General features: G+C 37.2%; 1 protein-coding gene across 1 annotated transcript in view; it reads right to left on the bottom strand.

Moving 5' to 3' along the window:
* Positions 1 to 23114, bottom strand: part of KHDRBS3 (KH RNA binding domain containing, signal transduction associated 3) — an 84834-nt gene that overhangs the window by 46919 nt on the left and 14801 nt on the right. The window contains exons 2-4 of the mRNA XM_062504114.1: positions 12964 to 13082; positions 2612 to 2728; positions 403 to 549 (exon numbers count right to left, since the gene is read on the bottom strand). Coding sequence (XP_062360098.1) covers positions 403 to 549; positions 2612 to 2728; positions 12964 to 13082 — 383 coding nt within the window. The remainder of the gene's footprint in view (positions 1 to 402; positions 550 to 2611; positions 2729 to 12963; positions 13083 to 23114) is intronic.

The raw sequence follows: 23114 nt of genomic DNA, 5'->3' as shown, positions 1-23114 counted from the left end.
AAACAAAATGCACACATTTTACAGATTTTTACAATTATTTGTAGTCTGTGATACTTTGAATATGACTAGTTAAGCAAGAGTAAGTTTCTCCTGTACTGTAGGTCAGGTCATGAGATTTGTGTGGACAGTTGCAGATTCACCCAGAAATTGCCTGTATCAGAATGCAAAGCATTAGACAAGCACCACTTACTTTAAAAAGGGAATCGAGCAACGTGACCTGACCACTATTGTGCCCTGTTCAGAATCATAGAACAGTTTGGGCTGGAAGGGACCTTAAACATCATCTTGTTCCACCCTCCTGCAATGGGCAAGGATACCATTACTAGACCAGCTTACTCAGTTTTAGAGATAACATTTCTCACTCAAGACTACCAGAATTCTCATGAAAGATAAAATACTAACAGGGATGAGAAACTTCTTGATTTCTTCTAATGCATGTCCCATTCTGGCATATGCTTCTGCAGGTGGAGCAAATACTTCAATTAAAACATGTAGGTCATCATTTAGGTGGAAATACTTTGCCTCTCCACTTTTTCTCAACTCTTCCTCCTAGGGGAGAAGAAAAAGATTGGTTTTACACATTCTTATTTGAAACATTGTAATGCAAGTGCTGAAGGAATTTGCAGACACTGTTCATTCATGTTCAGATTTCTGCAGCTGAAGAAGTAACATGAAGTAAGAGCCAACAGCTTCTGCTTTACATACAGAAACTGTAGCACAAGGAGGAATGCTCCCAAGTTTTCCCAGGTGCACTAGTTTCATGAAGAAGACACTCTTTCCTTCCAAGTCTACAGAAATAGGTTTGATCTAATATTCCAGAAGAACAAGCTTCTTTTAACCAATATTATTTCAATCTCAGTATTACTATGCTGCTCTCAGTATTCCTGTGCTGTTCTCATTGAAGTGTTTATCCAATGGGTGCATCCTTCACAGAACTGTGCTATTTGTACATAAAGCTAACGGCGTATGAGATGAGAGAACATTAGCAAAAAAAGTTCACTATTTCAGAAGCAAGCTTATTTCTTTCATCTTCCTTCACCAAACCCAGTTCAATGACTGCAAAGTTGAATTCAGTGGAGTGAAGCAGAGCTCACTTCTCAAATACTGACATTCACATGCAAAACATTCACAGACCAAAAGGGCAGCACTTGCTTTTCTCAAGCTGCTCCTCGCCTGTGAGTACTTGACAGGTCCAAGGGATGAAACCAGCACTAGAAATAATTTCACTGCTTTACCAGATAACATTATATCAAGTAATGAGAAGTACTGCTGGCCTGACCCTGCAGCTTCCAGTATTTGGCAAGCACCAGGTAAGCACTGCACCCTTTAGATTACTAAAATTTTAAGTTCCAATGATAGCTGAAATCTCCTCCCCTGCACACCCCTAATTACACGTTGAGGTTTATATGTGACAATCTATTTCTGCTTCTCATGAATAACATTCTTATCAACATGACTTGTGTTTAACTATGAGGATGTTAGAAAAAAAAAACCAAAAAATGATCAGTCTAGATGGCTGTCAGAGCACCCAGAGCAAGAATATTACAAGGTCACTCAGCAGGATTAGACTCTCAGCAAAATCATTATTTTGTCAATACAAGTAAGAGATCTTAAAAATAGAAAGTATCCTAATATAAACATCACAGCACAAATATTTAGTTTTAATAGCAGCTGATTATCAGTTAAATACTTTAGGCACAGTTACTCAAAACATATGAGCCACTAACACTGGAAGCTAGCTGACTTCCCCATATACTGATTTTTAGTATATATTTGCACCATGCATTCCCTGTCCTTTTCTCCTAAAGAGGAAAAAAATCACTGTACAGCTGATTTGTGCAGAAAACAGAGTGCTAAGAAACTTCCTTTCTGTGTTTGTCAATCAAGTTCACTGATAACAGCAATAATCAACAGAAGTCACAATTTTCTGTGTAGGACCTGGTAGAAAAGCATTTCAATCAGCACCTTTGACAGAAGAGAATTTCAACACAGTTGTATTTTTAAATCATTCCCATAATCAAACTTTTAAAGTCACTCTGTCCTTTTTTTGCTAAGTTCACTTTTATTACTGTATTTTATTTTAGTTTTGTAACACAACTTGGCAATGCTTCCATTACTTTCTCCATTACATGCAAGGCCATAAACTGGACTTTGATGATCCACGCAGGTACCTTCTAACTTGGGATATTCTGTGAATCTATGAAAATACTACACACTAAAGCTCTTATAACAGCACACAAATGAAAATGAGCTCACTCACTCACTGGATACATCTCACAACCTTGGGAACACATTAAGCATTTCAGGTTTTCTTTCGTTTCCCCTGAAGACCAAGACAAAAGCCACAACTTGTTTCCATTCCAGTATCCTTCTTCGACAACAATTAAGCTCCCATAAAATTGTCTGTCTTCCACTATTTGACATCTATTGGCTTGGTTTGCCCACTGCATGTGGAATTTTGGCTTGACTGGCCAAAGAGAGATATTAACCAATAATCAATATAAGGATTTCCTATGCTTTTGATTTGTTTCAGTTTTTATTACAAGGTTTGTTCCCCTCCTCAGAAATTTAAGGTAAGTAACAAAACTCCACTGACATACTCAGGCCTTACCTTTGTCTTGTCCCTCATAGAACCTTTTCCCAAAATAGACATTTTTGTCAGTGTTTCTTCCTGTAAACGCTTTAGAGAATTACCACGTGGACCCAAAAGTTTTCCCACGAAGTTGAACTGTAAGAAAACAAAAAAAGAAAAACCAAAAAAACACATTAACCTCACTGGATTTTTAACTGCAAATTAATAAGCAATGAACAGTAAGTAAATTAAAAGGGATATTTTGCTGAAACCACTTTGTTGTAGGTGCACATGATTAGATCATAAATTTAAAAACATTAAGTACAATCATATAGTACAATTAATAGAATGTCAGTGGCTCCAGAAACACAGAAGTATCTGAACTCAAGGATAACTTGATGTCCACTACAGGCTGCCAGATCCAGAGCCTGTTGACAAAGCCCTCTTGCTCCAGCGGACAGGAGGCATGATGCCCAAAGCTTTTGTCCTGCTGAGGGACTCCAACCAGCCCAACATCTGCTGGAAAAGTGGCAAGGTGAGCTGCATGCAAGCCTGGAGACTCCTGGAATGCATGTGGGATACCTTCCTGGCCCAGGTAAAACACATACCAAGGGGAGGTTAATGGATCTGTTGGTCACCAATGCAAATGAGCTCACTGGGGACAACAGCAATCATGCACTAGATCTGGATCACGCAAGGAGTGAAGCTGGGCTCCTGAACTTTAGGAGTTCAGGAGTTTTAGAAAGCTAAGTTACAGCTCTTTGGGGAGCTAGTCAGTGGGATGCCCTGAGAGACTGCCCTCAGGGATGAAGGAGTGGAAGAGAGCTGGCAGATCTTTAAGGAAGTCTTCTATTGAACACAAGAGCTAGCGATTCCCAGCAGCAAGAATTCAGGCAAGAGACCAGCATGGCAGAGTAGGGGCAGGCTGGTCAGACTAAAAGGCAAGAAACAAATGCACAGACAGGTGAAGTTAAGACAAGTGCCTTGCGAAGACTATAGAGATGAAATGTGGTTGTGTAGAGCTGGGGTGAGGAAGGCCCAAGCACAGCTGAAACTGAATCTGTGGCAAAGGACAAAGAGCAACAGAGAGAAGGGCTTCTCCAGGTGTCAGGTGTCCCAACCAGAAAAGGAAGGTTAAAGGTGTTACCCTTATTCCCACTGATAAATCATGATGGAAAACTGGTTGCTACAGATCAGAAGGCTGAGGTACTCAACAACTGAGCACAAGTGACATAATCATGCTTGAAAGATAGATTAAGGCAGAAATAAAATATAATGATGCTGAACAGCAAGCAGGCCTAAGCTTTGTGGCCTCAAATTTACAAAACAGTTCATAAATTTTTTGCTTGTCTTTCTATTACCGTGTCTCTGAAGAGCCAAGATGGGCTGCACTGATGTCCCTGTTCATCTGGAGTTATTTGAAAGGATTTAACAATGGGGCAATGGCAGTCCTAAATCTCTTGTTGCTACACTGAAGTGCTGATGGAGCAAAGGCCCAGCTGCACTCACTCTACAATGGAGAAAGTCTACAGCTCCACTTCTTTCAGCTTTGGACAAAATGGAAAGCAAACATTAAAAGTCAACTAAACAGGAAAATATCAATTTATTCCCCTTACTAGCTGCAAATTCAATTCCTAATGTAGACCTGACGTAATAATATTGAGGAAATGGCTTATGGATTACTATAGTCCATAGAATTTATTAAATGCAAGGCCTTCTATGAAGCAGTCTTCCCTAAAATTCTCAGGGAATTTCTTTAGTATTTTTTTTTTTAAATTAGAGTTGTCCATTTTTCCATATAGGTCCTAAGATACAGTCAAGAAAAATATTAATCAGAAAGACTGAACAGATACAGGTAGAAATTTCCCTTGCTGAGAATATTCAGGACTCAGGGCCACTGAGAGGGTCCTGTGCAATTTAATTTACAATCATTATTTCAACAGAAGGTTGAACATCTGAAGGCACAGATGTTCTCTTGAGATTCCTTTTAACTTGGACTTCTGATTTTTTTTGTTTCTGAAGGTATAACTAAGGAAAGCAAGCAAATTGAAACAATTTGTAACAAATTTTAATTTTGAGAAGTCAATTACTCCTTATCCAGCTTTTCCTTAAAGGAAGCTCATAGTTAAGGTCAAAGTAAATAAAGCTTTCATGTAGTGGAACACCTCCTCAGTTTTTCAAGCTTTACTTATGTCTACTTATAACAGCCTTTTAAGCTACGGGGAACAAAAATAAACACTCTTTACTGCAGCTATATTATTTTAGTTAAAGCCAAGTACCTTAATGCTGTGTAAATCTAAAACTTGACCTACCAAACTTTAATACCTCCAAAAGTTTTCCTATTTTAAAAACCATGAAATCTCTGGTGCCAAAATCAGACATTACAGAAGCTATAAAAGGACTGCACAGATGACATGTTCTAGACATATTTAATGAACATGAAAATGCATTGTCTGTATCCTGAGATCCACTGAACTATTCTTTTTCTGTGCACTGAGGCTCCAAATATTTGATTTGACAAGTCTGAAGCATAAGAAGATTGTGTTGCAAGTCTGAAATTCTGCTGATTTGAAAGCACAGTACGTCTAGGTGCAGTGTAAAAGCACAAACAAAGGTTAGCAAAATATGGCTTACAGAGCAGTTGTAAAGCAATTTGCTCCCACATAACAAAACTAAAAGGCTTTGGAACATTTCAATTGACTATTCCATATATAAAATACATTTATGATATTGAAGGAATCCTTTCAGTAGAAAACAGATTATTTACTTTTAACAGGTCCTGCATTTTGTTCAAACTATTGGTCTATCTCCCTTTTACATTAAAATAGAAACATCTGATCAAAGGGTTTTTTTTAAATATTGCATAGATACAGAAACCAAGTATCAGTCACTAAGTTACTATTACTTATACACTGCTTTCAATCAAATAGTAGAAGGACTCAAACCTAAAAGTACAAATCCAGCACACAGTAAAACTAATTTTACTTACAAAATTAGCAAAATCTGTTTATCTGCTGGTGTTACAGATGCAAGTAAGCCTGGCAGATCCAGGTAAGCTCTCACAGAAGATTGCTCACATACAAGTTGCATGGGTGCTCCCCATGTTCCATATTTAGGGTTTATTTACCCCAAGACCTCGAGAGCAAATTCAGGTTTATTACTGAAGTCAAGCTTATAAGATATCCCTGAATTAGGTGCACTGGATAGTAACAAACACATCTGAGCAGCTCTGAGTGAGACCAGTCACATTCACTAGTGCTGGATCAGAATCAGACATGCCAGACTCCCCTCTTTACCTGCCCCACTCAACAGAGCACAATCATCTCCAAACTGCTGCAAATACCAAAAATAATCCTCATTTTCACCACCTTCAGCCTAACATTGTATTAAAGCAGTCACACTGTGTTCCAGTGCAAGCTGGTGAAGTTTTCAGTTCTACTAGACAGATGAGCTCTTAAGAGTCAACCATAAATGTCACTCTACACTGATCACCTTTTTCAAACCAGGAATTGTCTCTGCACTAAATTAGTTTCTAATCTATTAGGAAAGTACCAGTAAACTATGGAGAATGGCATATAAAAGAGGATATAAAGTCCCCAACTCAAATTTGCTTCTAGATCAGCTCTGAAGGATTTGGCAAATATGGTATCTCAAGCAAAATTACAGTCAACTTTGCAAAAACAATATCAAGAATCAGATCAACAGATCTGGGAGAAAATAAAATAGATAAAATGGGAAGAAACAGCACCTCAGCTATGCATCTAACCAAGTAATACTCTGCTATTGATAAATGGTACCCTCTGAACAAAATATCATCCAGTAATACATTACTTTGAGCAAAAGAACACAAGATTTGAGAGGTGTTCTTACTCCTAAAATCTGTGATCACTGAAAGCTCATCCTCCTGTAACCTCTGGTTTACTTTGTGGGTAAGGAAACACCATGCAGTACAACAGGCATTCCTCAAATTCATGGGACACAGCATTTTCTCCTGAATATGGTGTCCATTAGTTGAGAAACACCAGTTAACTGTTCTGAAAGAGTGTATCTGTTTCTGCTTTACAGGTTATCCTGTAGTCTAAGAAAAATGTCCAATTTAAAATGCATCTTACATACAAAACCTCTTTCACAACAGAAAGAACTAAAGAATTGACTATACGGTTTCTGCCTGAAAATTGTTTCCTTTCTTAGATATTCATAAATCCTAATTTTAAGAACCATTTTTTTCAGTTATCATACAATGGAAATTATGGGCATCACTGCATAGCACCCATTTCTTCACAATCACCAAATCAAAACATGACCTAAACAGTTGTCTAGAGATTTCTTTCCTTACCACATCACTGCTTGAAACTATTCCCTGAAAACATTTCTGTAGAAACAGTTACAAAGAACATTCAAAGAACATGATATTCTCTTCATGTGATCTACTATATGAACTATATAACAAAAAAAAACCAAAAAGGAATTAATGCCAGTGCTGCAGCATTTTTAAATGTATATATTACAGGAAACGGGATATAATAGAAAAAGTAATCCTTGTTTATCCCCAACCAAGGCAAGTCTGCTAAGAATGGTTCATCCAGCTTAAAACACTTAGTGAAAGTATAAATGCTTGACCAAATGCTTTCCTGTAAATCTTTAAGCACTCCCTTGTTATTAAAGCCATAGAAAGCTTTCTTAACATATTAGTTTTCTGCATTTTTTTTTTTTTTTGTGACAGGGTCACTAGAAAAAAAAACTTAATTTAAAATTCAGAGCATTATCCCATTGAATGACCTGAAACAAGGCAAACTTCAAGGTTTTTCCTATTCATCTCAGAAAGATAGTTTCTATAGTAAGGTAAGTGCTTCCCGCACCAATATTCTACCACAAACTACTCTCCTCCATGTAACACGATAATGGTCTTTAAACATTTAATCACAGCAGAAAGCTTGGTCAATTTTACTCTAAAGTTGCTCAAAAGTTACCCTGCTACTACAATTAATGCTTGTTCCTCCATATCATTTCTGGTTATGCGAACACATTTTCTCATTTCTACTTTAAAAATCCTTTATGAAAAATTGCTAACTGTTCACGTGATTAAAATATTAATCTCTCCATGACTTCACAAAACAATGACAGATATATTGCATAAGACAATGACATTTTAAACCAGGTATTTCACTTTAAAAGTTGAACTAAATGGCTAAGATGGATACCAGTTACACAAGCCAGTAATGTTTGAGAAAATATATTTAAAGTATCGCTTTGGGGAAAAACAGACCATTTCTTCCTAACTTCTGAGATTTACCTAATATTTAAATGTAGATCTATGAGCAACTTTTAAAATGGTAGCCTGTCAAAACGGAAATAATTATTCCCCACATTTTTGATCCATCTTATGGAAAACCATCATGATTCCATTTACCATCCATAGAAACTATTATATTCACTTAATTCAGAACAGCCAAGTTCAAACTGTCAAAGCACAATCAGGGTTCTAAAACTAAATGACCTTCACAATGCATATTCATTAAATGTATGAGAGGGGGATAACACCTTCCTGCCTCATGAGTACACAACAATGCTCTAAAACACCTTTCACACGTGATGATTCTTCACAGCAGAGTTGGGACAGATCCAGAGTCCCTCCACCAACACAACCACATCAGCACCCTCCTTGAGTGGCCAGCTCACCTTTATGCCTTCAAGTCTGTGCAAGTTTGAAAATTATTTTCAAGCATAAAACACAACAGAAATACAGGTTTAAGGGTCACATTTTCACACATGACCCAGAGTCAGATGAGGTATTCAGCAGATCCAATAGCAAGTTGCTCTAACCTCAATGTCCTAAGCTGACAAGATATCATTCCACTACCTGCAGGTTAGACATCTAAAATCCACATGGACTCTTACCTATAGGTAACTTGATTTAGAAATCAGCTCTATCTGAAAAAGTTAGCCCTTTTCCTATAAGGTTGCATAAAAGCCCCGACCACTTTAATCCTTACTTGTAGTAGATGTCCCAGTCACAACAGAATGGCAGACAGCATTACCAAAGCTTATTCAAGTTTCACCTAAATACCTCTGATTAATTTCTGTATCACAGTACTTCAGGCCTCTTGGAGGTATCTGCAGAACTAGACCAAACCAAAAATCCTCTAAGACTCTGCATGATCATATTTTGAAAAGATGTGACCGGACCTGCAATCTATAAATGAGTTTCCACAAGGTTTTGTCTTACCAGGTAAGGTTATCTGTGACCATATCAAGACATTAAATCAGGGACTTTTTTTACAGGAGTCTGCAAATAACACAAGGAAATTTATTCAAATGCCCAACCAGCCTCAAGGAGAAACTGAACGTAACTCCTAGGACTACCCATATTGTGTTATTTCATAGCACAAGCAAAATTCAGTAGAAATTGGTCATTCTATCATCTTCTATCAAAGTCCAAATATGGGGAAAAAGAATTAGACCAACAATCTGTAGCACGACATTAAGCATGTTAACTAGTACTGCCAAGGGCTGAGTAAGACAAAATTTCCCAGCTGAAGGATATAACTCTATTGTATCACAGAATGAACCAAGAGCTCTTAGGCAGGAGGCCAGTTAAACACATCACCAGGAACACTCAGCTCTTTGTGCACTAAGCAGAAGACCAGAAACTTATGTTTTTTCACAGTAAACAGAGATGCTCAAAAAAAGTACAATACATACTTTTGAACATGAGGTCTACCAGATTCTTTTCCAACAGAAACCCAGCTGCTTTCCACTTTAGTTGGAGAGTGTCTGCTGCACTTAACCTGTCACCTTCCAGGGCTGTCAGAGGTAATTGCACAGGACCCAGCCATGGGCTCATGAGAATGTATCTGGCAGAACAGGAAATCTGAGCAAGTATTAATTACCATACCAGGCTGATCTGATCAGAGCCTGGACTGCCTGACCTGTGTTGAGACGATTATGATTATTCAAGGAGTCAGAGTTACAGAAAAGTTTTGAGGAAGGAAAAGGCAAGGTACTATACATTTCAGGTCCAGCAAGCTGTCATGCTTGGGGGCAGATCACTGATGGGTTGTTTTGGTTCACAGAACCTTTTGTATAACGAAACATTGGGATAGGATTAATGAAATATGAATATACATAAACAAGGAGAGGCCATCTTTCTTTCCTAGAGTCATTCCGGGCAAATATAAACAAAGGAATAAAAAAACAAAGGAATTTTTTCTGTTAGCAAAAGTCACTTATATTTATGGTTGGTTTCATTTTCATCTATTTAACCTTGTTAAGGATTTAACAATTTTAATAACTTGGGTTTTTTTGGATCTAGTTTAAAAGCAAGATCTTTTATTTAGGGGACTATTCCATTAATGAACTTGAAGAAAACTTGTTTTTTCTCACTACTTCTTGGTTACCAAAGTTAGTTAGACTAAACCCAAACTGATAACCCAAAGCTTGTTTGAGAGATATATCAATTATTATAATGATTTTTTCTGCTTCAAGCAGCTAATTCTCAAGTCACTGACCCAATAAAAACTTCATCTCCTGAAAAAGTGTAATGTCTGTTTAGGATCTTGTGAAGTAGGTAACAGCATTAGTGTGGACTGCAGGCAAACATGCCAGAATGATCGCAGAACTCTGAATTCAATACTGACAGGCAGAAGATTTTTTTTTTTTTCAAATTTCATCCATATTTAAGTCTGGAATTTCTTTCTTCTGAAGCATTTGTCACCAACACTGATCAGCAGAAAGAAAACTCAAAAATGAGAAACAAATCTTTTAACTATTTTTCTGAGGAATTCTCCCAACAACACACAGCAATATCAACACCTACTGCAGATAAAATGGTCTAGGAAACTGCACATGTACACAGAGAACAGTAGTGCAGAGACGCAAAGCATTTATGTCAAACACCAAGTCCAGATTTTTATGAGGACCACAATATTTTTTTGCTAAGTTCCACAGAATAGAATAAAGGAAAAGTATAGGATGGAAGAGACCTTAAATATCATCCAGTTCTAACCTCCATGCCCAGGGCAGGGACACCTTCCATTCACTCAAAGCCCTATCCATCCTGGCCTTAAATATTTGCAGGGATGGAGCATCCACAACTTCTCTGGGCAACTGTACCAGATGCCTCACTGCTCTTTCAGTGAAGAATTTCTTCCTACTGTCTAATCTATATCTCTCCTCTTCCAATTTAAAGACATCCCCACTTGTCCAATCACTCCATGCCCTTGTAAGAAGTCTCTTTACACCTCTCTTGTAAGCCCCCTTTAGGTACTGGAAGATGCTGTAAGGTCTCCCTGGAGCTTTCTCCAAATCTCTCATCCCATCTTCCTAGCAGAGGTGCTCCAGCCCCCATCACCTTCAGGACCTTTCTGGACTCGTTCCAACAGGTCCATGTCCTAAGCTCTGGGGATGCCAGAGCTGGATGCAGCACTGCAGGTGGGTTCTCACCAGAGCAGGGCAGAGGGGCAGAGTCCCCTCCTTCAGCTGCTGCCCACAGGGCTTTGGATGCAGCCCAGGTACACCTTTGGTTACAGGGCTGAAGAACACATTTTGGGATCATGCTGAGCTTCTCTTCCACCAACACCCCAAGTCACCCTAAGGCTCTCAGTTTACCACCTGGAAGCTATGTCACTTCATACAATGTATCATAATTTATTCAATCTCAAAACCACAACACCGCTCTAATACTAAGTGATCCCAAATTTCAAGTGCCTGTTTGTGGTTTAGGGCAGCTGCTTTTCAGAGATATCTGAAGAGTACCAATCATAATTCCAAACTGATACTCACCTCCAGACTACTTCTATACTGAGAGAAATTTTATTTCATTTTGACGCTACAGAATCCTTAATGAGCAACCTTCATCAAATATCCATCCATATGTAATAAAATGGAAATTTCTAATAGAAGTTGAGCCCCCAAATATTGTGCTAAAAATTTTCTTATTAAGTACCTAGGATTTTAGTCACTCTGGCAGAAGAGAGACTTATGTGCATAAAGATACCAATATTTTGCTTTCTGTGGAGCAGTCCTAGTGTACATACAGGAACTCACACGACATGTCTGTTCTGCATAGCTGTTTTATTTTGCACCCTTGGATTTGCCTGAACATAAGTTCAGGCTTCTTTCCATAGCATACACCAGGCTTTACCCCAGTTCAGTGTCTCTATGGGTCAGAACCAAAGAGCTGAACATCTCTAGCCATTCAAAATATGGCAAGAGCTTTCCTGCCAGCTATCCTAAATAATTTCAGTGTTTAGCCCTATAAAGAAAGTTGACACTATATGAAGTAGAAGTATCTTTCAGAAGGCAGCTTCCCTTTTTAATAGCCAGTTTGCCTTTCTTGCCGAGCTCAAGTATCTACATCGCAACATTTAGAAGAAAAACATCCTGTTTGCAAACACTGTCTGTGGAGTAAGAGGTTCCTATATTTTACCTCCCAATCTTTATGTTTCTCTTTGCTTGTATATAGCTCTATTTAGTCATAAAGATGACTTAAGACAGAGTTCCAAAGATGTGTCCACATGATGTGCAGCCTTGCACTCACTCAAGGAACATTTCATTAAACTTTGAACAGCACTAAAGAAATCCCTCCAAGTTACACTGCACAGGCCTGTGAGAACAACACTGATACTGTGCAGGAAAAAAAACAATTATAAAATTGTTTATATAATTGTAAAGGATTATATTATATTCTGTTTTCCTAAACAGGAAGGAATGGTGACTGTTTTCCCTCCATGAGCAGAAAGTCCTAAAATTTCTAGCACGAATAAAAAGCTATTTCAAACAAATTTTAAAAATTATAATCGGATTGTCATAACATTCACCTTAAAGTTTTAAGCAGTACCAAAATAATGAAGTTTCACAGCCTACTGAATGTTGCATAAATGCTTCCAGGCAGTGATATTTTAGTGCAAGATAATACTTGGCAGTAAAGAAGAGTTAAGAATTCATGGTGGGCAAAGATATTAATGAAACAGTCTCTGCCCCTTCAGAAGACTGCATAATTTAGCAGTCAAGCTATAATTCATTCATGAATAACAATGGCTGACACTTAAGAGGGTGAGAAGAAAATTTACACAATTCCTCAATGGTGCATTTTAAACTGCACTTCCAGCTACAGTAAGAAAGTTTCAAAGCCTGCATCAGGTATATTCTGAAGAGGAAGATCCTGCTATTCCCAAAGAGATGGTTCAATTATTAGCTCTCAACATACTATTCTGTGTGACCAGCACCACTTTCCTGCACATTTATTCCAACAAGAATCACTTCTACCAAACAGATTGTACATCAGTAACAGGAGTAATAGTTTTAAATGTTACATCAAAAAAAAAATTAAGATACTAGTTACATATATTTTATAAGAACTTAAATTTATCAGATATGAAAATTTGGCTTACCTTAGGGAATTGTTTTACTGGAATCAGAACCTTCTGTCCCAACTTCATGTTCTTATTGATGACTACATCAATATACTTTTCTTCTTCCTTTCCTTCCCCTTTTTGGAATTTTTCAATTTCTGTTAAAGACAAAAGTTATTTTTCAGTTTAATGCAACAATCTAAAAGCTGAGAATCTTCAAATTAAGTATAACTACATTTCAAAGCTAATACTGGATGGCATACATACGACATTGTCTAATTAATAAATGTAATTGGTTATACAAGGCAAATAGGGTAAAGCACGTTTCCCCTTTTTTGTATTAATGCTTATATCAGCACCTTGAATTAGCATTGTAAACACTGTATTCAATCCTTATGATACATTTTTTAATATGGCTCAAGTAGTGAACACTATTCCTAGATACCTTTAAGCATGTTTAAATTAAAAAAGAAAAAACAAAACCACATAACATAGTTTAATATTCAACAATTTTATTCTCTTCTATAAATAAAGTATGCAGTTTTAATGGTGGCTTTCTACAGTGCACTTAGGAACAAATGTCAAGTTAATCTTCCAGAATTTCAGGAATGTAATTGAGGCACATAGATCATACTCAAAAGTCTTGAGATTAGTGCTATACCAACAATAACATTATTAGCGATGGGATTTAGAAGTTCAAACCCTGGTTTGTATGACTCTATTCATTCCAGAGATACACACAAAACTGACTCTTGATTATACTTTTCTCCAAATATTGACTCTCCAGTGTGCAGATTTCATTTCATTAGAGAGGATTCATGAGGAACATACAGAGAGACAAAGTGAAGCATTTCTCGAGGTATTTGCTGGATTGTGTCCATCATGCTGGGGGCTACAGTATTAAACATGTTAGCACACTCCAAAATCCAACCCATTTCAGAAGTGCCACAAAAATTCTTCTTTGGGATTCTATCATATGTCCTCCACAAGCATCTCCGCATATTTTGTTAATTTGTCACCATGACAAACACCCTTCTACTCTACTCGACCACTACAAATTCAGGACATTCATCAAGACCTTGCAGTTTCTTTAACGGGAATGTGATCTTAGGCAAAGAGAAGACTGTAATAAAAAATTGACAAAAAGAAACCAATCAAAAATATAGGAGAAACCAACCTTTAGGTACATTTTCAAAGACAATCTGGTTTGAAATTAGGTCCAACGAAAAACAGAATAAACCAACAGATTTCTAACTATGGAAAAACATCCATGCATTATTAGCAGATTTGTTTAATGAATACCAGTCCATTTCCATTTATCACTACAGAAATTAAGACGCCAACATCTTTTTTAATAACTGAAACTTATCTTCCATGCAAGTTTTAACTTCACTAACACAAAACAAGAAATAAGCAATTTATCCAAATTACTATTCAGTGCTGAAAACTAAGAAAGTCAGACCAGCCTCAGACTATCTGAAGGCTTCTTGAAAGAATTCCCCAGCTGTACTTTTAAAACTTCTAGTCAAGTCTCTAAGAAGTTTTTGATTCCTATGGATTGTAGCAATGAAAAAATTCTGGAGCAGCCCTATCAAAGCAACCTTGTTTCATCATGCTCAGTAAAAAAAGCCTCCATCACCATTATCCCACCAGCTAACAACAACTGAAGAACATTTCATTAGTCAAAATCCAGGTAAAAATGGAAATTTGGAAATGCCACATTACAGACTAGAAAAGTGCGGGCAATTAAACAGATGTAAAGTTACATCAGTTTAATTTGGAAGTCATTTCCAGGTGAAATTAAGACTGAAATTTTATAGGATGTGATGTTCCCACTCAGAAATCAGGTGACTGGTATCTTTTAGAAGTCGAAGTTTGCAAATATCACATTCAGGTGCAAAAGCATAATACTATCACAGCATTCAAAGACAGATATACATCTAACATCCCTCCTTCCTCATATAACAAGGGCAGTAGTGACAAAGCTCTTTGATTTCTCTTTATAAACAAGATTAGGTACTTAGAAGTTTTTATGTTTACAAGTAAAAACATAACACTAAGTTTAAGTCTGCTGCTGGCAATACAATATTAATACTCAAAGCTTAAAACTGGAAATCTGCTGCTCTTTAGCAATATTTTACAACACAAAATGCTGGTTAATAAAATTGTAATAAAAATACATCCATTTGTTATGATTGAAGCAAATGCAGTTGCAAAAAATTGATATTACTTGATTTAGCATTGATTTTTAATGTTAGGACTAAAATTTGTTCAAAGTCAAAAAAGCACAATTAAAGTCAATTCAGTATTATATTCAATTAATGCATTTTGCTATTTTTTTTTTGGTGACAGAACAGTGCACTAACACCCCCAGATAGTTCAATTGAACCCAGCCTGATGCAAGACCTTTACGAGTCTCTTTCACTGTAGTTACTTACAGTAAAGGACCTCTTCCTGAAGAATTCAAACTTACAAAATAAGAGTGCCTTCAACATGGAAGTGCACCAAGTTTTTATGAACTGGTAAAGCTAAAAGTCTGTTTTCTCCTGTTGAGTCATATGCTGTTATCCTCAAATACACAGCTTGGCATACACTGCAATCTCCCTGCCCACCTGAAAGTGAGAACCACAAGTTTATCAATCAACAGTGGTCTAAGGAACTTCCTAGAAATTACACCTGAAATTTCACAAGAACTATTATACCTGGACATGAGTCTCTTCAGACATCTCAGATACACTAAAATGCACTTGAAGAATTAAGCACAGAGTTCTACCTCAGTAACATTCTTCAGCTGAGCCAGCTGCATAAATTCCTTAATAGATCAATGCACTGCTAACTGTATTTCCTAAATACTTTAGCTTAGAAAGTTATTTGAATTAGGTATTTGAAGGACTTGGTTGCAACAACGTGATTAATGCTAAATATACTCATAATGTGGGACTACTTGGAGCTAATAAAAAATATAAAAAGACTTTTCTCTTCTTCCTCTAGTAGATACTGAACTTCAAGTCACTAAAGTAATTATTACAAGAAACACATTACTTACTTGAAAAATCAGTTTTCTGACCCCAAGTATCTACACACTTTATTGAACATTTTAAGCAAAACCCCTTTATTCTTTTATTTGCACTGTTTGAATAACTTTCCTTTTGCTTGAAGACACTACTGAAACCCCTTAAGGGGCTGCAAATCAGCTCTCAGCAAAATGGATCACACTTTTCCCCGTTTGTTTTAAAGACAAATTACTTTACTAACAAGCAGCCACAACCCATTGCCAAAGCAGTACCAAGTAAGATTCAGGAATTTTTTCCTGTTATGCTCTGATGCTAATCAAACTGATTTAAGACTTCCTGACTCTTCATTGCTATTGTAAAAGACTTCAGTTTTGTACGAACAAAGTGCAGTCCACTGATCACATTTTATCTCACATTTCACTTTTTTTATTTCTTTGCACTTGAAATTTAAGATGAACGGGAAATACAGCTAAGCATTAGAATTTTATTCACATCTGTACAGCTCTTGCAATATCATTCACATATATCAAGCTTAAGATAATTTGGGGAAAATCATACCAGATCACAAAAGGAAATCCTATCAGATTTTCAAGGTCAAATGGACAGGAAGATTTGCCTTTTCTTAATCCTTAGATTACATTCTGCACTGCTTAGCTATATGAAGCAATGCCATTTTCTAGATCACAAACAGTAAATAAACATGTGATTAAAGGTTCCCGTGATGCTAGAGATTAAAATCTTATGTTCTCAGACCAAGGATGCAGCTAATGCAACAGGAATTTAACTGCATGGACTTTTTTCTTTACATTTAATCATAGCAGAGACCTAAGCAACTATTAGCCCTCAGTTAATTCACCAAATAACAGTGGAAGATATATCAGATAATGACGAAGTAGAATTGTTTCATATTATTCTTCAGTTGGAATTAATTCTCCTGCGGCAGAACTACAATCCAGGATTCCAGCTCCCTCAGCTAAGCCAATACAAATACTTGTGTTTAATGCAGAGCACAGTGATGCCCTATTGGTCTGTAGTAAATCAATATCATAAATATAAGATCGAATGTCAGCCTCAAAGTAAACAGAAATGTTTACTGCATTCATCCTTAAGGTAATATTTCCTTTACACAAGATCAGAGGAAACAAACCAGGTCAATTTGCCGGAAAATCCTTAGGAAAGTTTCTACTCTATTTCCATAGATTCAGATGTCTTACCAAACACCCCATTATCTAAATAATTTTTTACTGGCTTTTTCCTGCTTTGGATGGAAGAACAAGTGAAAAATGCAAGGCTCATTCAAGGATATCCACATGATCATGGTTTAAGAGAACAGGGCATTGAAGGAACTGCACTGCAATTGCACTAGAAGTAGTTTCCACATTCATTTTGAAAGTGAAAACATTCTAAGAATTACAATATCCTTTAAAAATATTCCTAAATCAAGTGGGTTTGAAAATTACTAACATCACACAATAGAAGCAATAGATTTTGCTTTATTTGGGCAATTTCATTGCCTTGTATTTAAGAAAAGGAAACATCAAAATTTAGACGGACTCAATCAAGCATGTTAAAGAACTATGAAGCATAGCCCAATAGCAATGACATTTCTCAGTGAATTCTCAAAACTTCACAGTTGACTTAGAAAAATCACACCCTCCTCAATTCATAAAGCTCTTAAGTCAAAGTGAAGACTAAGTATCATTATATACTTCCCCTGTTCTTTTTAGTTCTTGAAAACTTACTGCTTTTAACCTTTGCCAGAAACAGAACACTGAGCTGGATGGCCATCTCCTCTGGCAGCAAGATTCCTTTTGGTTTCACATCAGAAAAAAAATCAAAGTCATGGTACTACAAAAAACAGACCTTGATTTATTAGTTTGCATTTTATGAATACCCCCTTTAAAGAACATATTCAAGCTTTGGTAAGAGACAAGCTCCCAGGGGAAAAGGGGGACTCCAAGCCAGCTGTAGCAGAATTTCAAAAAAAAAAAAAAAAAACCAGTTTTTCCTTAATGGACAATAAGTGACAATATCAGCATTCCATACTGTTTACTTGAAAATTTTCAGTGGGGAAAAACCCGTAATTTATCTCAGAAGACACATTTTAAGAATATTTATTCTTAATAAAACATTACAACTTCCTCAACAAAGCCAAGTCATAGGAATTCTGATGGGCCAGATGCTGACTATAATTATCCACAGTCCTTCCAGGAGTTCTGTAAAGCCAGAGTACAGTAACACAAGATGGTGAACCCAATTGTAATTCTAGTTTGATTAAATTGATGAGAGCTTAATCTCATTGTTGTAGTTAAATTGCCTTGATTGTGCTTCAGATTATACATCTTTCACCCTGGACTCCTTTATTCCCTGTCTTACTAGGGGATGATTCAAATTTCTTTGAATCAGTACCTCTCCAACCAATATTTCTCATCTTTTGAGCTGAAAATAGCACTGCACAGCATGAACTTGAACTAGAATCACCACACCGAGGCTTTGATACATTTCCAAAGGCTTGCTAAAATAAACCCCACAGACTTCCTTACAACAGCCTCTAAGAGACCTACTACTCAGTCCTCGTCCTCTTGATCAGCTTGAAGCTGGACAACCTTCCCAATTTTTGCAGAAGAGGCAACCTTAGCCTCCTAGTTTTGAGTATCTTAAAACATGTCTAGTATAGTCTAGTCTGCATCAAAGCAGTTTCTCTGTGTAGACATTCACAGAAAAATGCAGAATTTCCTGATTTCAAATGTATATAGCACCCCAATCTCCCAGAAAAACACACAAGTTCAGCAACAAAACATTTCCTGATATGAGTAAATGCTTAGACAAATATCCCTTTTTCCACCCTCCAAGATAATTCCAAAGTAAATATTTATTAACGTATCTTCACAAAAAAAAAACGGGGGGGGGGGGGGGGGGGGGGAGAAAATTAGATAACTAAAGTAATCAAGCAAACAAAAACAGCCTCAAAATATTTAAAATAATGAAACTAAATATATGTGCAATGGCAACATTTAGACTCATCCTGAATGGTCCAAAAACACAAATAAAAAATGCAACAGAATTTTCAATTTTTAATGCTGTTGATCTATTACTGCACCCACCCCCACCCCTTTAACACCCTCAGAGAACTTCACCTGTTCTCCTCAGCTAACATTTTCATCCTTTAAAAAATCTTTCTAAAAATCGCAAGTTCTGTATCCATAATGGATCCTAATTCTGAACTGACATAGAAAGTAATGCATTAAGATTATGAACTATGCATAAAAAACCACACTAATTTGTTTCAACTAATGTGGATTATTACAAAGTTGAATTCCAAATAACTGTCTTTCATATGCCACCTTAATTTTGTAAAAGCAACCGACAATGAATCTAATTTCAATTTACAATAAAATAAGCAGTTCATGCTAGAATGATGTCTACAGCATTCAGAATCTTCAAATTAATAATAATATCCCTGTTGAAGGACTCAAACCAATCTTTATTTAAATTGCATTCACAGGCATTATAAGTTCTATTTTACAGTTTAAGTACTACTATCTGCAACTGATCTGAAAATACATTTCAGTCACCAATATGACAAATATTTTGAATGGGCTTTTTTATTTAAGCAATTCAAAACTAATTGAGCACCCATTACCTTCACATCAAAAATGACTCCACTAAAATCTCTTTAGACTGATTAATATTAGCAGTAAGGTATGAAGTACCACAGTAGGGACTGTCAAAATCACATACAAGGTATTAATAGATGTTTAATCAGTCCTGCTCAGGAAGAAAACAAGATTTAGACAGACTTCAGTCCCATATCCTCAACCTACTCCACTGAAAATTAATTTACCTCATTGTGAAGATAACCTATAACAAAATGCTAAAATCAGCTGCATGGTTTACCTACTGTACATTTATCTACTGCAGGTCTTTCTTTAAGCATGAATATTTTTAAATTAGCAAGGTCAGGCATCTATTTACTACAAAAAACCAACTCACTTGTTCTGTTACTTAAAAATAAAATCCAGTATACAGAGTATCTTACACTACTTGGTGCATAGGACTCAGGCAAAATGAAGTTAATATTCCTTATCAAGAGTCCTTACAAGTAGATGTTACACCTTTTTCATTTATGCATATGAACTCAGCCAGGCAGCTCTTACATAAGATTTCACTTGACATTTTGGTGAGACATCAAGGAGGGCCTATAATCTTTCTTCCTTACCATGTACTTAGCACTGCAGAGTACTACAAACTTTCTGAGAATCCTCTGACAACTTTCACAAGAAAATGCTTAAGTCACATTTTTCAACGGAAAAATGGATACAACCTGCAGCTCTCAACTTGCAAGTACCACATTTTAAACTATTGCCAAGGTGAGGCAACAGCCATTGCACATCCAGCTGCTGACACTTAAAACAGACAGATCTGAGCATTATTAAGACCACACTTTAAGGCACAGGACCACACTTTAAGGCACAGGCAAAGACTGCAGTCTTAAAATCTGCCAGCAGATTAAAAAAAAACAATATTTAATACTAGAAGACAGCTATGCTAACAAAACTCATCCCTGTGTTTCTTGTAATGATAGTTACGCAAATAAGTATCCAGCTGTTTCCTTAGCATTATGCAAGATTTATGTAGCCACTAGCAAGACAAAGTAGTATTAACTTCTCCAAAAATAATTTTTAGGCAATTAGAGCTTTGCCAGGTTCTCCATCCCAGTGACAGAAAGCCAGGGCAGAGCCTCACACTCTGGCAATGCTTAATTCAGTAATGTGTCATATCCCACTGATAAATACCAGTAAAACACAACTCACACCTTCAGTAAGTCACAATTTACTTGAAATCATCACTAAAGCAGAAGTTTCAGGAAACATACACAAATACTGAGGGAGCTGGCTGGTATCATCAATAGGCCACTTTTTTTTTTAAGGTCATCAGGGATGACTGAGTCCTATCTTCAAGAGCAGGGAGGAGGATCTGGGGGTGTTTTACCACAGCATGGTAAAACTCGCCTTGATCTCTTGGAAGGTGATGTAGTAAACAGCTCTTGAAAACCATTTGCAAGCATAGAAGGACAAGATGAGAGCAGTTTGCACAAATTTATGGCAGGAAAGTCACACGTACTAAACAGCACTATGAACAACATGAGATGAGACAGGGGCTGGATGTGTCCATCCCATCTGCAGTAGGGCTTTTGATAAGCCTCCCACACCCCATCCTCATGTGGGCTGACGAGGCACAGGACAGAGACACGGACCACGAGGTGGACTGAAAACTGACCTGCCTGGCTCAAAGGACTGTCAGGGGCATCACAACCAGGCCAGCCAGGGGCCAGGCATCAGCAGTGAGCTCTGAGGGTCAATGATATTTAACATCTTCACCAATGACCTGGCTGATGGCACAGAGGGCAGTTTCAGCAGCTTTGCACATTACAGAAAACTGGGAGCAATTCAAGCACCAGAGGGTTGTGATGACACTCGGAAGTGCCTAGAAGCAGTGAAGGAAAGGGCTGACAGCAGTCCTATGCAGTTCAAAGGGAAGTGCAAAGTGCTGTGCCTGTGGAGGAATAACCCCATGCAAGAGAATGGCCTGGAAACCAAACAGCCAGAAAGCAGCTTTGCAGAAGAAGACGTGAAACTCAAACAAGCTGAACACCAGCCAGGAAGGTGCACTTGCACCTGGGCTGCACGAGAACATTACTGCCAGCACTTTGCAAGTGGTGATCCATCCTTTCATGCAAGTTTTAGCAATTGTATTGATTTCCACTGTTTTGCTGAAGAGTTTTGAAACCATTTTTTAAAGGAAAGATTTGTTCCATCTTTGGCACTTTTAAAAAATACTAATTCTAATAAATTCTTTCCCCAGCCCAAGATTTATTTCTCATGAAATACTGGAACATAGAAAGACATGATTTGTTACCTGAAAGCACAGCAAAAATTAACATTATTCATTCATCATAGGAATGCTAAAACAGTCCAGAAAAACAGATATGGACAGACCCAGAGTACAGCAGTCCACTGTTTTCCCTCTCCAGTGTGCATGGCTGAAAATGCACACAGCATGCAGCTCTTCCCACTGCTTCCTAGAATGTCACATTGTCCAAAATGTATTTTCTGTCCAATAAAAACTTGTCTCTGTCTGTATTTCACACAGAGTTAGGGAAAAGAACAGAGATAAAGCTATTGGAAGTATCTATAGTGTTTCTAAATTCTTATACTTAATTCAGTGAAATTCAGAGTAAGCACCAGACCTGCTATGATTCAAACTCACACCAACTGATCCTATATAAGCTCTACGGACAAGTACAACCTCAATCTTACTACAGAATTGATAAAAACCATCTATATATTCTGTGGCATTGCACGGATTAAGTGAACTCAAAGCAAATACAAACACTGCTTAGAACCTTTAAAAGATGAACCACTGAAAACAGCATACACTGGAGCAACCATGTTCCAACTCTTGTTGGAGTAACCCTTGTTCCAACCTACTGTTCGTAATTTTCTCATCTTGCTGATTTTTGACACAAGCTTCCTGGCCCTTTGATGCAAATTTCTCAGAATCCTGAAACTTCCACATCTGAAACTTTGTTTACTAAAGCACAAACTGTTGATGTACAAGTAAGCTGTTAAAAAGTATTCTTGTAAAGAAAGAATACAAAATCACAGAAACAGGTAGATGTCATGGGTCATGATGAGTTGTATATTACTCTTTAAAACAAAAATAAATTAAAAATGTTTTCACAATAGCAATGAAAAAAGGTAACAACCTAAAGCATCCTAAAGCATTTGTGCATTCTGATCCACAGAAGTAGGAAACAAACCTGTGGACATTAGTTGGCACATGTAAAAGAAAAGGGAATAATTCCAACACACCATCCTGCATTGGGTTAACACAGCCCTAATCCTCTAACCTCAGAGCTAGGTTGGATGGGTGGGCTTTGAGCAAGCTGGTGCTGTGGAAGGCGTCCCTGCCCGTGGCAGGGGGGACTATAACTAGATGACCTTTAAGGTGTTATTTTTGTCACCCATTACAGTCTCGGGCTGCAGTAATGTAACTTGGCAGGAAAAACATACAAAGGCAGCTTGCACATCTACTGTCCTATGGGAAAGCACAGCTTAAAGAAATCTGTGTGCTAATTTTATGTATGAGCTGCAACATAAATTGGATGTTATA

Source organism: Cinclus cinclus, chromosome 1 (genome assembly GCF_963662255.1).
Source record: "Cinclus cinclus chromosome 1, bCinCin1.1, whole genome shotgun sequence".
In the NCBI taxonomy this organism is placed as follows: domain Eukaryota; kingdom Metazoa; phylum Chordata; class Aves; order Passeriformes; family Cinclidae; genus Cinclus; species Cinclus cinclus.
This window is presented reverse-complemented; position numbering and strand designations above follow the sequence as displayed.